This window comes from Macaca mulatta, chromosome 13, assembly GCF_049350105.2.
Source record: "Macaca mulatta isolate MMU2019108-1 chromosome 13, T2T-MMU8v2.0, whole genome shotgun sequence".
Classification (NCBI taxonomy): Eukaryota; Metazoa; Chordata; class Mammalia; order Primates; family Cercopithecidae; genus Macaca; species Macaca mulatta.
In genome coordinates, this window is record NC_133418.1 from 68,708,653 (window position 1) to 68,723,616 (window position 14,964).

General features: G+C 41.7%; 1 protein-coding gene across 4 annotated transcripts in view; it reads left to right on the forward strand.

Annotated features, from left to right (window-relative positions):
- The first annotated feature begins 5,221 nt into the window (after positions 1–5,221).
- Positions 5,222–14,964, forward strand: part of EFEMP1 (EGF containing fibulin extracellular matrix protein 1) — a 57,335-nt gene continuing 47,592 nt past the window's right edge. Inside the window, exons 1-5 of one of the 4 annotated variants that reach the window (XM_015112405.3) lie at positions 5,222–5,308; positions 5,638–6,126; positions 6,575–6,662; positions 10,773–10,821; positions 10,990–11,376. In XM_015112405.3, the coding sequence (XP_014967891.1) occupies positions 6,582–6,662; positions 10,773–10,821; positions 10,990–11,376 (517 nt within the window). In that variant the 5' untranslated portion in view covers positions 5,222–5,308; positions 5,638–6,126; positions 6,575–6,581. The remainder of the gene's footprint in view (positions 5,309–5,637; positions 6,127–6,574; positions 6,663–10,772; positions 10,822–10,989; positions 11,377–14,964) is intronic. The other 3 variants (XM_077959537.1, XM_077959536.1, XM_015112404.3) reach the window with 3 other exon arrangements.

Sequence of the window (14,964 nt, forward strand, 5' to 3'; positions counted from 1 at the left end):
AGCAGTTTCCTAGGAGAATACACTTTTACAAATCAAGTGGACCCAAATGTTGCCTGGTTTGGATACATGGCCAGAAACTGCAGGCTAATTCTGTGATTCATATCTTGGTCTCTAGCATGCCAGAGATGCCCAATGTGGGTCCCTGTTGAATACAGTTATTCTACACCTTGATTAAGCACTCTTAAGACTCAGCCACACTGAGTGTGTGTGATTCAGACACACACTCCAAAGGATACAGAGACACAGAGCATAGTGCTCAGTGTGTGATCATCAACATCTGTGAATCTCTTCTAAAATTATGAATTTTTGTCACCAAATACATCTTCAAATCTTTCTCTCTCTCTCTTTTATTTTTTATTATTATTATTTATTTATTTATTTATTTATTTTTTTGAGACAGAGTCTTGCTCTGTCACCCAGGCTGGAGTGCAGTAGCGCAATCTCGGCTCACTGCAACCTCCTGAGTAGCTGGAATTACAGGCGTACACCACCATGCCCAGCTAATTTTTGTATTTTTAGTAGAGACGGGGTTTCGCCATGTTGACCAGGCTGGTTTCGAACTCCTGGCCTTAAGTGAACCACCTGCCTCAGCCTCCCAAAATGCTGGGATTACAGGCGTGAACCACCGTGCCCAGCCCAAATCTTTAAAATCTCAGATTCCTCTGAGCTCAGAGCAATTTAGGAAGGTGAATTTGCTGCAATCTCCACTTGCATTCTGCTCAATCCATGCATCCAGTTTGAATCCATAAAGTTGGACTCCATTAAATAAATCATCCAGCAGGGTGCGGTGGCTCACTCTTATAATCCCAGCACTTTGGGATGCCGAGGCAGATGGATCACAAGGTCAGGAGATCGAGACCATCCTGACCAATATGGTGAAACCCTGTCTCTACTAAAAACACAAAAATTAGCCGGGCGTGGTGGTGTGCACCTGTATTCCCAGCTACTCAGGAGGCTGAGGCAGGAGAATTGCTTGAGCCTGGGAGACGGAGGTTGCAGTGAGCCAAGATCACGCCACTGCACTCCAGCCTGAGTGACAGAGCGAGACTCCAACTCAAAAAAAAAAAAAAAAAATTCATCAAAATTTAAAATGTTCGCTCTCAAGAGACAGCATTAACAAATTGGAAAGACAAGACAAACACCAGAAAGAATGTTCAAAAAATATAAATCTGAAGAGGACTTGCAGGAAGACTATTTTTAAAAACTCTTACAACTAATAAGGCCAAAAAATAAAGAAATGAACAAAAATTTGAAAGAAAATATATTGATGGACAATAAGCACATGAAAAGCAAAATTCAACATCAGAGACATCTGGACATCAGAGAAATGTAAAATAAAACCACAATGAAATACCATTTATACACCCACCACATTGGCTAACATTGTAAATTACTGACAATACCAGGAGTTGGCAAGGATTTCGGGCAAATTGAATCTCACATATTGCTGGTAAGAACATAAAATAACACACTCACTTTATAAAACAGTTTGACACTTTCTTATAATGTTAAACTTACTCCTACCATATGACTTAGCAATTTCACTCCTAAGCGTTTATCTAAAAGAAAACATATCCCAACAAAGACTTATATGTGAATGTCCGTAACAGATTTATTCATAAACAATCCAAGTATCTATTAAGATGTAAAGAAACAAATCAGGGTACATACACACAATGGAATACTACTCAGCAATAAAAAGGAATGTGCTTCTTATACACCTGATAACAAGGATGCATCTCAAACATGCTGAGTGAAGGAAGTCAGACCCAAAAGAGTATGTACTCTATGATTCCATTCATATGAACTCCCACTGCAAAAAGGCTGCAGGAGAACAAGGTTGTAAACAAGGAGACCAATTAGGAGGATGTTGCAATAATACAGGTGGAAAATGGTGGTAGTTTAGACTAGAGTGGTTGCAAAAGAGGTGATGAGAAGTGGTTCCATTCTGGATATATTTTGAAGGTGAAGCCAACAGAATTTTCTGAAGGATAACATGCAGGATATCTCAGAAAAAGAGAAAACAAGGATGACTCCATGGTCCTGAATCTGAGCAAAAGCAATGATGAAATTGCTTTAACTGAGATGGTGAAGGTGGGTGGAGTAGGTTGGGGGATGATAATAGCAGTTGCGTTCAGTTTGAAACATCCATTAGATGCCCAAATGAAGATAGCAAGTTGGCAGTTGGATATATAGGAACAGTTCCAGGCTGGAGATATAAATTTGAGAGTTTTCACCCCATTTTTCTGGAAAAGTGGCTGAGAACAGGTAGAAAGGGTTTAAGAGAAACAGGAAAAACCATGTGCACAGATCTACTTACTGTACAAAAAGCAAAGATTCATTTAAAAAAATCTGGAGGTCATTAATGACTTGGGGAAAACACTTACTAGAATTTTCATAGTAAAAATATTCGATACCATTACCAAAACCCTGTATACTCAAGTAATGTTTACGGAGGGTTGTACACCTCCCCTCTGATCTCGTCCAACACTGTGTGGCTTGCTACCAAACTGGCAACGTCTAGGTAACCCACACTGGATACCCTAGAGATAAAGAGAGCAGCTTCCACTTGATAACCTCCCTCTCCTGCAGTCTCTACCACCCTCCCACCTCTGGTCAGCAGGAAAGGAAAGGAGCTGTTCCTCTCCTCCTAAGCTCTGCCTCCTGCTCAAGGACAGAGTCAAAGTCTTTAACCCCTTCAGTTTGTAAGTTGTCTCATTCATGAAATTCTATTTGGCCATTTGCTTCCTAGAAGACAGATGCCTTAGAAGCAAGCTATTACTTTGACTTTAGAGTTGGAGCCTTCAGAGGTAACTGCAATTTGTGTGGTATGATTTGGTAAAGACAGAAAAAAAGATTTTTCTCTCCAGATTCCTGAAATTCCACTGAGTATGAAAGGTGAAAGTGAAATGCCCAACTTTGAAAAAGCAGTATTGGAGATTTCACTAAGTCAACAAGTGAAGAAAAGAGAAGCTATAGATGAAAAAAGAAAGCCATAAAAAGGGAGACTTTTTATTATATATTGACAAATTATAGTCATATATATTAAGAGGGTACAAGGTGTTATGATTTTTTAATACAATGTGGAATAATTAAACCAAGCTAATTAACATATCCATCACTTCAAATATTTGACATTTTTTGTGATAAGAACATTTGAAATTTACTCTCTTAGTGATAATGAAATATACAGTACTCAATTATTGGCTTTATTAACAACGCCGTGCAACTGATCTAAAAAAAAAAAATCAAACTTATCCTGTCTTTTTTTTTGAGATGGAGTCTCACTCTGTCACCCAGAGGGACAATCTCAGCTCACTGCAACCTCTGCTTCGCAGGGTTCAAGCGATCATCCTGCCTCATCCTCCTGAGTAGCTGGAATTACAGGCACACGCCTAATTTTTGTATTTTTAGTAGAGATGGGGTTTCGCCATGTTGGCCAGGCTGGTCTTAAACTCCTGACCTCAGGTGATCTGCCCACCTTGGCTACCCAAAGTGCTGGGATTACAGGCGTGAGCCACCGCACCCAGCCCTTACTCTTCCTATCTAATTGAGGCTTACATTCTGTTATCTCTCCATTCCCTGCAACCCTAGCCTCTGGTAATCACCATTCTACTCTCTGCTTCTATGAGTTCAATTGTTTCAAGTTACATTCAGATACTTGAGAACATGTGGTATTTGTGTTCCTGTATTTGGCTTATTTCACTGGGCATAATGTTCTCCACTTCCATTCATGTTGTCACAAATGACAGAATTTCTTTTTTAAGGCTAAATAGTATTCCATTGTGTGTGTGTGTGTGTATACACATGCACACACACACAATGGAATACTATTCTCTTTTAAATTTTGTATGCCTAATAATTCGTGGTTAAAGGACAAGATAATAACTATTTTTGAGTACCCCACTGTGGAGACACGATTTCCTTTGATCCTTGCGGCAAAGTGTAAGGTAAGTGGCATCATGGTAGAACTGAAGATCAAAGAGACTGTCTAACTTGCTTAGGGCTACATAGCCAAGTGGTGAAGCTAAACTCAGTCTAGGCATACTTAATAGTACACTGACATTAAATGTCTAGAAGTAAATACCAAAAACAAACTGCAAGTCTTCTCTATTTACTCAGTTCAGAGTATTCAAGTGAACTGCCATTTTTGCCGGGCTTGAAAGATACTTTTCAAAAGAATGGGCTCATATACACACAGGCACACTCACACACACACAATGGAATACTATTTAGCCTTAAAAAGGCATATATATATGTGTGTGTGTATAGATAATATATATAGATAGTATACACACACACACACATATATGACACATTTTCTTTATCCATTTATCCCTTAATGGACACTTAGGCTGATTCCATATCTTGGTAATTGTGAATAGCGCTGCAATAAACATGAAAGTACAGACATCTCCTCAACATACTGATTTCAAATCTTCCCAGTAAATACCCAGAAATGAAATTGCTGTATCATATGATAATTCTACTTTCAGATTTTTGAGAAACCTCCATACAATTTTCCATCATGTGTGTACTAATTTATGTTCCACCAACAGCGTACAAGCGTTCCCTTTTCTCCATTCTCGCCAACACTTGTTATCATAAAGGGAGGTTTGAGAGACCGTAAAACAAACCCCACCTCACAGTTTTGTTAGTGCAAGTTCTATTTGGCCTATACCCAACACTTAGCACACAGTAGGTGGCAAACATTTGTTGAATGGATGAATTCTCATTTTTCTCCATTTGTGGAAGCAGACACCTCAAAAAAAAATCTGAAAGAAAAGGTAAGGAAACAGTTCTATGAATGGGGTTAATTTACTCTCCTAGCATTCACTTACTGGGAAAAAAATTAACAGCAATTTCTAGAGACCCTCTGGTCTCTGAGGGAGACCCTCCTTGGAGAACAAGAAAACGCACTAGAGAGTGGGAGCATCCCCAGGCTGAAGCACACCCAGGACATCACATGTCAACGTGTCCTCTCTGGCCTGGGGTCCCCGCGAGTCTGGGAAACGAGGGGCTGGCAAGGGAGGGCAGGCTGGGGCGGCAGAGAAGGCCCCTGGCGCAGGGGGCGCAGACCTCGCTGCGCTGCGCGCTCTACCGCCGGGCTCGCAGCGCTTGGCTCAGCGCTTGCGCCTCCCTCAGCTCTGTCCTCCGCCCCCCTTCGCCCTCCCCCTTTCCCTCCCTTTCTCCTCCTCCTCCTGCTGCCGCGGCCGCTGCCAGACTTCGCCAGATCAGACCCACGGGGCTGCCCTCCCCTGCGCACTCCCCTCGCTGCCCGGGCCCGGAGCGCAGCGCGGCCGCGCAGGTAGGAGCCCCTGACGGGGTGTCGCCCCGAGCGAGCCCAGTGCTCACGGGGCCGCGCGCGGGAGAGTGAGTGAGGTGGGGTGACCTGAGGGGTGCTGAGTACTCGAGAACTGCCCTGGACTGTGCAGGGTGTCTCGGGCAGAGAGGGAGGTGGAGGTGTGCAGCCTCGGAATGCGATCTGTCAGCAAGTGCGAGCACTCGGGTGACATCTGTTGGGATGGGCATGTGTGTGCGCGCCCACAACCAGCCGGCAGGGCTTTGCCCATAAACGTGGTTTTGAAAGTTTAGGGGACCAGTGTGCAAGATTTAAGCCGCACCTGGATTCCACAGGAGCTGGTCAGAAGCTGGGACGGTGAGCACCTCCAGGGGACCGCCGCGTTAGCTTGCTGTTAAGAAAGGGGACCTCATCTCCCTCCCGCGCCAGGCCGCCCGCCAGAAACTGGTACCTCGGGTGGCGGTGCGATCCCTGGTTCCGCTCCTAGGCAGCCTGATACCAAAGGTAGCATGTCGGGGACCCAGAGACTAATAAGACAAAAGAGAAGCACTCGCTTTGGGCTGCCCCTCCACACAACCTGGGACTTTTAAACAAAGCTGTGCGCAGAGAAAGGCGTGGAAATGCCACTTTGAGAGGTTGTGCTGGGGGATGTGAGAAGCTCTGAGAGATGTGAGAAGGTCTAGTGTTCTACTGGAACTGGGAGATCGCTCTCTGAATTTTGTATTGTTATTTTGTTTAAAAAATGAAAAGCCTGAGGCCAAGGCAATTCATATTGGCTCGCAGGTATTTTTGCTGATCTGTGCGAGGAACTTTGCTAGCTCAAGGTGAGCATACTGGGAAAGCCTTAACGTTCTAGAGAATAGAGTTTTGCAGCCTCACCTCCATCCCCGGGGGTGTGGGATTGGGGGGCAGGAAATGCACCGTCCCCTTTGAAATGTACTGTTTTTTCCTTTCGACCCCCTCTTTCTGCAGCCTGGTTTGTAGGTGCAATATAAAATGCACGCTGAATGTCTTTTGTATGTAAACAGCGTAGCAGGATGAAGTAACGTGAAATGCAATTCTGCAGCAGTTTTTACGTCTTTGCTGCCTTGTTCGTTGGCTACCGAGAAGGTTCAGGCGGGGGAGGGGAGATGAGAAAGCAGATTGGAAGTTGAGTATGGTGGAGCCTCAGCCTCTCCCACTCTCCCTTCCTCGCTTGTGTTCACTGCTAAAGTTTTGTTACTTTCCCCGCAGCAGATACTAAACATCAGTTTGTCCTGTATTTTCTTTGAGATTCACAATGTTGAAAGCCCTTTTCCTAACTATGCTGACTCTGGCGCTCGTCAAGTCACAGGACACCGAAGAAACCATCACGTACACGGTAAGGGGTGATGGAATTTGAAATAAGTACGGTTCAGCGGGATTCTGTGACCAAAAAAAAAAGATTTTACACACCCCTGCCAGTGTATTTGGCCTATACTGTGCGGAGGGTGATAAATTAAACAACACTTCATTCATGCTTCATATCTAAGATTCGTTGTAAATTGCCCCCTTGATCCTTTCGAAAGTTCACTGGGCTCACCACCTAAGATAGGGACCAACATGTAATCATTTGTGCAAGTCTAAAAATGGGATCCGTTTAAAAACTCAAACCAAAGAAAGTTACATATTTCCAAAACATTCAACAAATTAATGGGTGTAAGGAACTGGAAAACCTGGATTCCTACCACATGCAGATAAAACCAATACGTGCAGAATAAGACTCAAATCAAGTAAGAACATTAAACACCATAAAGACACATGGCCTCCTTTGTGTACATGACAGACATTCTCATGTAAGTGGCCTTTATTGAATTTATAAAGGCTGTATATTCATTCTTTTTTGTATAACTGTAATTCTAATAAATAAAAGCAGACACACTTTATGTGTTACCAGGATGCATACTGGCTAAAGTGGTTTTCAAACATAATGTGTGCAACTCTGTTTTGCATTTTCTAATTAGCATCTCTGATATTTCCAAGTAATATTTGATTAGTTAATTGCATAGGTGTAACCAATGTTTAATAAAATATTAAAAAGATCATCTGACCCCTCCCACTGCTACAAATAGCTGTGGTGAGAACAGAGAAGGACAGTACTGACTTCACTTCTGGTGAGTTTGTTTGCACCTCTGTTTTGTGTTTTCTTGTCTTTAATCAGTGTGAGGCAAATGACATTTGTCCTGGATAGGAATATGAAAAACACATTTTTCTGCTGCTCCCAGTTTAAAATTAAGTAATCCTACTGGAAAGAATGTGAAAAATTTCTGAAAAGAAAACTCTTAAAAATGAACTAATGTCAATTACTGATAATAAACATTATCTCACTTTTTGGTACCACATTATCCCTAGAATGTTAGTATTCATCTGGCAAATGTTCCTTTCTGTTGTTCAGATCCACTATAAATAAAATAGCTTAATACAAATATTTTGTTAACTTCATGTTAAATGCAGTTGCTTCCTCTGCTGAAGATAAATAAAGCAAGAAAAATGAAGGCATGTGCTGTTTATCTTAAAATGAAAATGTTTTGTTATTCAGACTAAACTTACTGCCTTCTCATGGAGCTAAAATTAAATTCACTACCCACTTTTATAATAATCTCATAAAAGATTTTACTTCTTTTCCAATTGCTTATCTTCTGTGCCCTTCCCTTTGCTAATCACCTAAATCTTACTCATTTTTACCAGAGAAGGTTCCCTGTGGCTTAAACATGGTAGTTTTAAGACCACTAACTAAGGTTCATTATTATTGTAACAAATTTTCCAGATATGTTACCCTTTTGTGCTAAGATTGGGCCTATTCTCCTTTAAATTTTATATGCCTAATAATTCATGGTTAAAGGACAAGATAATAACTATTTTTGAGTACCCCGCTGTGGAGACACGATCTCCTTTGATCCTTGCGGCAATGTGTAAGGTAAGTGGCATCTCTTCCTTCTACTAGTGGTAGAACTGAAGATCTGAGAGACTGTCTAACTTGCTTAGGGCTACATAGCCAAGTGGTGAAGCTAAACTCAGTCTAGGCATACTTAATAGTACACTGACATTAAATGTCTAGAAGTAAATACTAAACAAACTGCAAGTCTTCTCTATTTACCATACAAATTATTCAAGTGAACTGCCATTTTTGCCTGGCTTGAAAGATACTCTTCAGAAGAATGGGCTCCACAAAATAGCCTCAAGTCCTCTTCCATATTAAAGATGGTGTCCATTCAGCTATTTACTCAACAAGTATCTGCATAAGCAATTCTCAACACTATTAAAATAATTTATTTGTTTACTAAGAAAATTCAGCCCCCTCTTGGAGAATTTACCCTGGGAAGACAGTGTTGAAAACTACAAAGTTCCTAAGCAAGTACAAATGATACTGTTATACAGATTATACAAATTGCCAAGGAAATAGAAAAGCAAGGAGGTGATTAATGTTGGTGCCAGCATATTAGAGGAGACAGAACTCTGTGCTGGTTCTTGAAGGAAGTGATGACCTCGGCTGGATTGATCTAGAAAGGCTAAAGAGGCACCTGAGTCAGAGAGTGGCATAATCAAAAGCTAGAGCCGAAAGCACCTGAGACCAATCCAGGTGGGGATAAGGTCAGATCAGCTGGAAGTGGGTAGTGGAAAGAACCCAGAGATGGTGATGATGAGAGACCTAGAGGTCACTGTGAGGTCTCAGAGAGAGGAGCAACATAACCAAGAGCACAAGAAAGACCATCATGGGGTGTGTATGCAGCATGTAGAGATACGGGGCCTTGCGTACTCACGGGCCAGCAGAAGACTTACATCTACATGGTAGATGTAGAAATGGACACAAAGTCAGCAGAGATGGAAGGAAAATAAGTGGAGATTCAGCACTGATGTTAAAATGGAATCCTGGGTTTCAAGAAAGGTGCTGGTACCTTGAACACTGTTTGGGAAGCAAGAAAAAAATTATTCTGAGAGACAAAGTGAATTTAGTTCTCACTCCAGTAAGTTTCAGACATCAGTAAAATATCTAAATGGATCTCTAGGCTTCCATTCAGCTATTTCCTTGTCAAGCATCCATTGTATACATAAGCAGCTCTCAGTTATATTAAAAGAATTTAAGTTTATTTGTTTGTTTACTCCACTTTTGCTCAGTCCTTCCTTAGGCTTCTTCCTCACAGTGACTCCCAAGTGAGCGTCTGATCAGATTGCTCTCTGAGCTTAAAAATTCTTCAGAGGCCTCTTATTGCCTATACCTACATTTCTCAAGAAGTAGTTCCTAGACAACCTGTATGGGAATCACCTGGGATACTTGCTAAGCATTTAGATTCCAGGCCCCCTACCCAGACCTACAGAATCAAATCCTTTGGGTGGGCCCAGGAATCTTCATTTTAACAAGCACCCTGAGTGATCCTTAGACACAATAAAGCTTGAGATTCATTGACCTTCAGGGTAGAATTCAGGCTTCCATTCCTAAAGAAAGGCTTTCTTGATTTGGCTCTGCCTACCTCTGTAACCTCGTCCTCCACCTACCCAGAACTCCTTGGAGCTCCTTCCCTTTTCAACAATTTTATGCCTTTGTCACAATAGCCTGTCTTCCTAGAATTCCCACATTCATCTGGAAAAATCCTGCTCATCCTGTAAAGCCTGATTCACTGTCACCTCCTCTGTCAAGCCTTCCCTTCTGCCCTGCCATGCTTACCCATTCCCCGGAGCAGAGTCCATCACTCCTTCCCGTGTACACTTGTAGAAGGCACCTGCCATCTTGCGCAACTTGTCTACCTGTCTGTCTCCTCTTCTGGTCTTTGAGCTGGTTGAGGACAGGGACAAAGTCTGCATCATCTTTGCATCCCCAGGCCCTAAAACTGCCTGGTTTCAGAAGGTGCTCCATAGGCTGTTTGTTCAGTGGGTGAACTAGAGAGGAGACTGAAGCTGGGAACTGCTAGGAGGAACACATTTGTTCCCTAGGAACTGAAGCTAGGGAACAGGCCAGGGTGTGAGATGGAGGTAAGAATGGTAAAGAAAGCTAGGTGTTTGCATGCTGCAAGAGGATTTAGAGAGAGAGAGAGGAGCCCAGCACTGGTGGGGGCGGGGGTGGGGCGGGGGAGAGGGCGAGGAAAGAGAGAGAATTTGGTCTTTTTTTTTTTCACATTTACAATGTGGGAAAAAGGCAAATTAATAAAGAGCAGTCAGAGAAGTTGGAGAAGATTAGTCTCAAAACAGAAAAGAAGATGGTACTGGGCAACTGTACCAAAAACAACAGAAGAGTTTAGGCAGCCGATGATTGAGAATGGACCCCTGAAGTTGTCCAATGCACAGAGTTGTCTTTTAAAAAAAAGCGATAGAATGTTAAACCACCCATCTCATCATATATCTAGGACTTTAGCGCAAGGATTGTTGCCGTAAGAATGAAGCTTTTAGAGTGATTTCTTAGGGAATGGACACACCAATTAACTGTCTCCTGGCCCCACCTTTGATGTTTTCTTTGCAGCAATGCACTGACGGATATGAGTGGGATCCTGTGAGACAGCAATGCAAAGGTGAGCCAGCTTCAAAACTTCCCATGTGATCATTGGCCTTCTGTCTCCATCTCTTGTGTCACTCTTCCTATCCTGTCTGTGTTATACCAAAAAGGCATGAGCATTATATTTACATGTTCGATTTTTCCCTCTTAGAAGATTCCTGACTTATTTTATTACTGACCACAGATATTGATGAATGTGACATTGTCCCAGACGCTTGTAAAGGTGGAATGAAATGTGTCAACCACTATGGAGGATACCTCTGCCTTCCGAAAACAGCCCAGATTATTGTCAATAATGAACAGCCTCAGCAGGAAACACCACCAGCAGAAGGAACCTCAGGGGCAACCACCGGGGTTGTAGCTGCCAGCAGCATGGCAACCAGTGGAGTGTTGCCCGGGGGTGGTTTTGTGGCCAGTGCTGCTGCAGTCGCAGGCCCTGAAGTGCAGGCTGGCCGAAATAACTTTGTCATCCGGCGGAACCCAGCTGACCCTCAGCGCATTCCCTCCAACCCTTCCCACCGTATCCAATGTGCAGCAGGCTACGAGCAAAGCGAACACAACGTGTGCCAAGGTAGGAATAACTTATTTTCCTAACCATCGAAAGCTTTTGCCCAAGTGCACCTCGTGGTGAGGATGATAATAATTCACAATTTTTTTAATTTATTATTATTATTATACTTTAAGTTCTAGGGTACATGTGCATAACGTGCAGGTTTGTTACATATGTATACTTGTGCCATGTTGGTGTGCTGCACCCATCAACTCGTCAGCACCCATCAACTCATCATTTACATCAGGTATAACTCCCAATGCAATCCCTCCCCCCTCCAATAATTCACATTTATTAAGGACTTCCCGCATGCCAGACATCATGCTAAGTGCTTTGTCTGCATTATCATATTTAATCATCACAATATTCCTAAAGGGTAGTTGCTGTAGATGTCATCATTGTTTTACAAACGGGAAACTGTGGCTTAGAAAGTTCATCAGTGGTTCCCAACCCTAGCTGCCCATATTTAGAGTTACTTGGGAACCTTTAAAACTTCTCGATGGCCAAGCTACACCCCAGCCCAGTTAAATCACAGTCTCTGAGGGTGGGTTCCAGGCATCGGCTTTTTTTTCAGTTCCTCATGTGCGGCCAAGTTTGAGAACCAGACGTCACATAGGTGCTAAGTGCAGAGCTGACCTTCCAACCCAGGAAGGCAGGTGCCAAAGTCACAGCTGGCAAAAGTTGCTGTCAGGTTATTCATTGGGAATTTGAAATTATGCTGTCAAGCTACTCCACAGATGTACCCCTTTGGTTTCTCAAGTTTCTTTTCATCGAACTTGCCACAGACTTACTTTCCTCATTCAGGAATAAAGAAATGGGGCTCCTGCTTCTCATTACCTTGGAGGGACTCTCCCCCACTCACATTTATATCTCTTTTAAAGCTCTCATTTGACCACATTTCACTTATATCACTTGCACCATGGCATCATCTGCCTAGGTTTTTCTGTTTATTTTCACAGAGCATACACATCACTGTGTATTCTAGAAACAGCTGTAAGCTCATACTAGCAAAGTGATAAGAATCTGGGGCTTTGAAGACATGTAGGATATTAGCTAACTGAACTGTGCTAAGAGATTGTTTCCCTTTCCTTCTTAGCAAACCGTTTCAGAGCAGCCTGGTGTGGAGATTGTGTTCGTGAAATGGGGCCATAGGAGCCTCCAGACAGAGGCTGACTAGGTAGACCCCATAGTACAGAACTCCATGTCACCACCACATACGTGTATGGCACACATGAGCCAATGGAAAGGGTCCAGGAGTTCTCACTTTCTAACTGGTCATATGTGAGGAAGAGAGCACCTTCCTCCCTTAACACCAAGGGTTTCAATAGAGACCACTGAGCTGCTACATTAAATGAAAGATGCATTTTCTTGTGCCCTGGGTTGGGGTTGTTGCCCCTTATTCACCCGTGTTTAGTTTTATCTTCTGTATAAAAGATACTCGAATTTAAATGGCTTTAAAATGAAGCAAGGGGCTGGGCATGGTGGCTCACACCTGTAATCCCAGCACTTTGGGAGGTTGAAGCGGGCTGTTCACCTGAGGTCAGGAGTTCGAGATCAGCCTGGCCAACATGGCAAAACCTATCTCTACTAAAAATACAAAAATTCTCTATGAATGGTGGCACATGCCTGTAGTCTCAGCTACTGGAGAGGCTGAAGCAGGAGAATCACTTGAACCTGGGAGGTGGAGGTTGCAGTGAGCCGAGATCATGCCACTGCACTCCCGCCTGGACAACAGAGTGAGACTCTGTCTCAAAAAACAAAAAAAAATGAAGTAAGGAAACTTGTCATGCTCTAACTTATTTATTTCATATTTTGTTTGTAAGTTTTAAGTACCCCACATCAAGACCTAACCCATGTTGTGATGGTGTCACTTTTCAGAGGGTGCATGGTATTAGCATCTGTTTTGTGTTACTGTCATGAGTCAGAATTCCAGTATTGATGATGAATGCTTCAGCATCTGCTTGATATTCTGATATTGAATTTAAGGATTATGTCAAGGAGATAAAACGATGAGGTTATTCTTATACATGTATTTGGGTTAATACTGATAAAAAAAATATTGAGTTTATTTAAGATACACCAGCTTTTAATTGTGTTATTTAGTTATATAACTAGACTGGAAAGTTTGGTGGTATTTTTCCCAAAATCAAAAAATTTTGCTGAAAAATTATCAACTTTTATATACTGAATTATTTTGAATACTTTAGATGTATATTTTAATGGTACTTGGGAGGGAAAAAAAAACAGATAAATGAATGAGTCATTTCCCAAAGTAGTTTGTAGACCGTCATTGATATTTATGGTTGAATTCAAGAACAATGCCCAGAACTAAATGAAGAGGTCCTAGAATAAAATATATTCAAGACTTACAACATGCATTGGTTATGGCAGAAACTGTACTGTGATTATAAAATCCTATTTAACTTTTCTCAAAAATATTTAGACTACCTAACTAAGTTACGTTTCACATAGTAAAACATTTATAGTTCTTACTTCTTTGGGCATTTTTTTAGTTATAAGCAGACTATTAAGTGCCTTGCTTATGGAATATGCTAAATACATACCTGTTGACTGTGCGCACACAGGTTATTTCCAACCCAAATTGTTCTGTGTAATGCAGCCAGTTTCTAAAATTTGAGATTGGTGTCTATACCATTGAAAGCAGGGTTAAAAGTTTTTTGGAAGGCCTAAGGCTTAAGTTGGATTTCTTCCCACCTCACAATTTTGCAAAGTGCCCATAAATGTGGATTTACTTAATTGTTGATAAAAGGGGGTTATTTCATATGATAACAACAGGATAATCTGTCTAGGGAATTTGACTAACATAAGTCGAGTCACACTTGTGCCCGTTTCTTATTGAGCTAATCAAACATGCAGTCCAGCTTCTTCTAATTGCCTGCAGATGTATGACATTCTCATTCCAGGCCAGCAGCACAAAATAATGTTTTATAACCAATGTGGAAGTATGGGGACCTCTGTTTAGAACAATAATGTGCTCCAAGGACCTATATTATTGACATCATCATGGAGTTTGAGGAGTCTTCTGTTTTAATAAAGATCTCCACTCCCTTTTAAATGTTGCATATTTATGCCCAGTAATCCAGACACATTTCCTATGGTCCACTGGATAGAATAAATGAATCTTACAGATGAGTCTTATTTGCATAAAAATTATTTCTATTTTCTGTGTATATTTTTCAGCAGGTATAGTTTATCATTATATAACCTAAAACTGAGGACATTTTAAATGTAAGAACTGAAATCTGTACTGTGCTTCAGTCTTCAAATCAATTGTGCCTTTGAATGCACTATACCAGTCACAGATGGCTTCTAACTAATTTAAATAATACCACTAGATATTTTAAATGTACACTATTTTATAAATATATATTTTAAATAGCTGTCCATTTAACTGTTGAGTGAAAACATGATATTTTTACTCCTCGTCATGTATTTTTTGGGGGGTTTTCAGTTCTGTACAAAAACAAGGAGTTCGAAATGCAACGTAACATTCAAAGATCAGGTCATAGTGAGCAGGTGTTTTTCAGGTTTTTTGCTACATGAGGATCATGCTGTGGGAGCCAGTAACACTGAGAGTTTCCCATGACT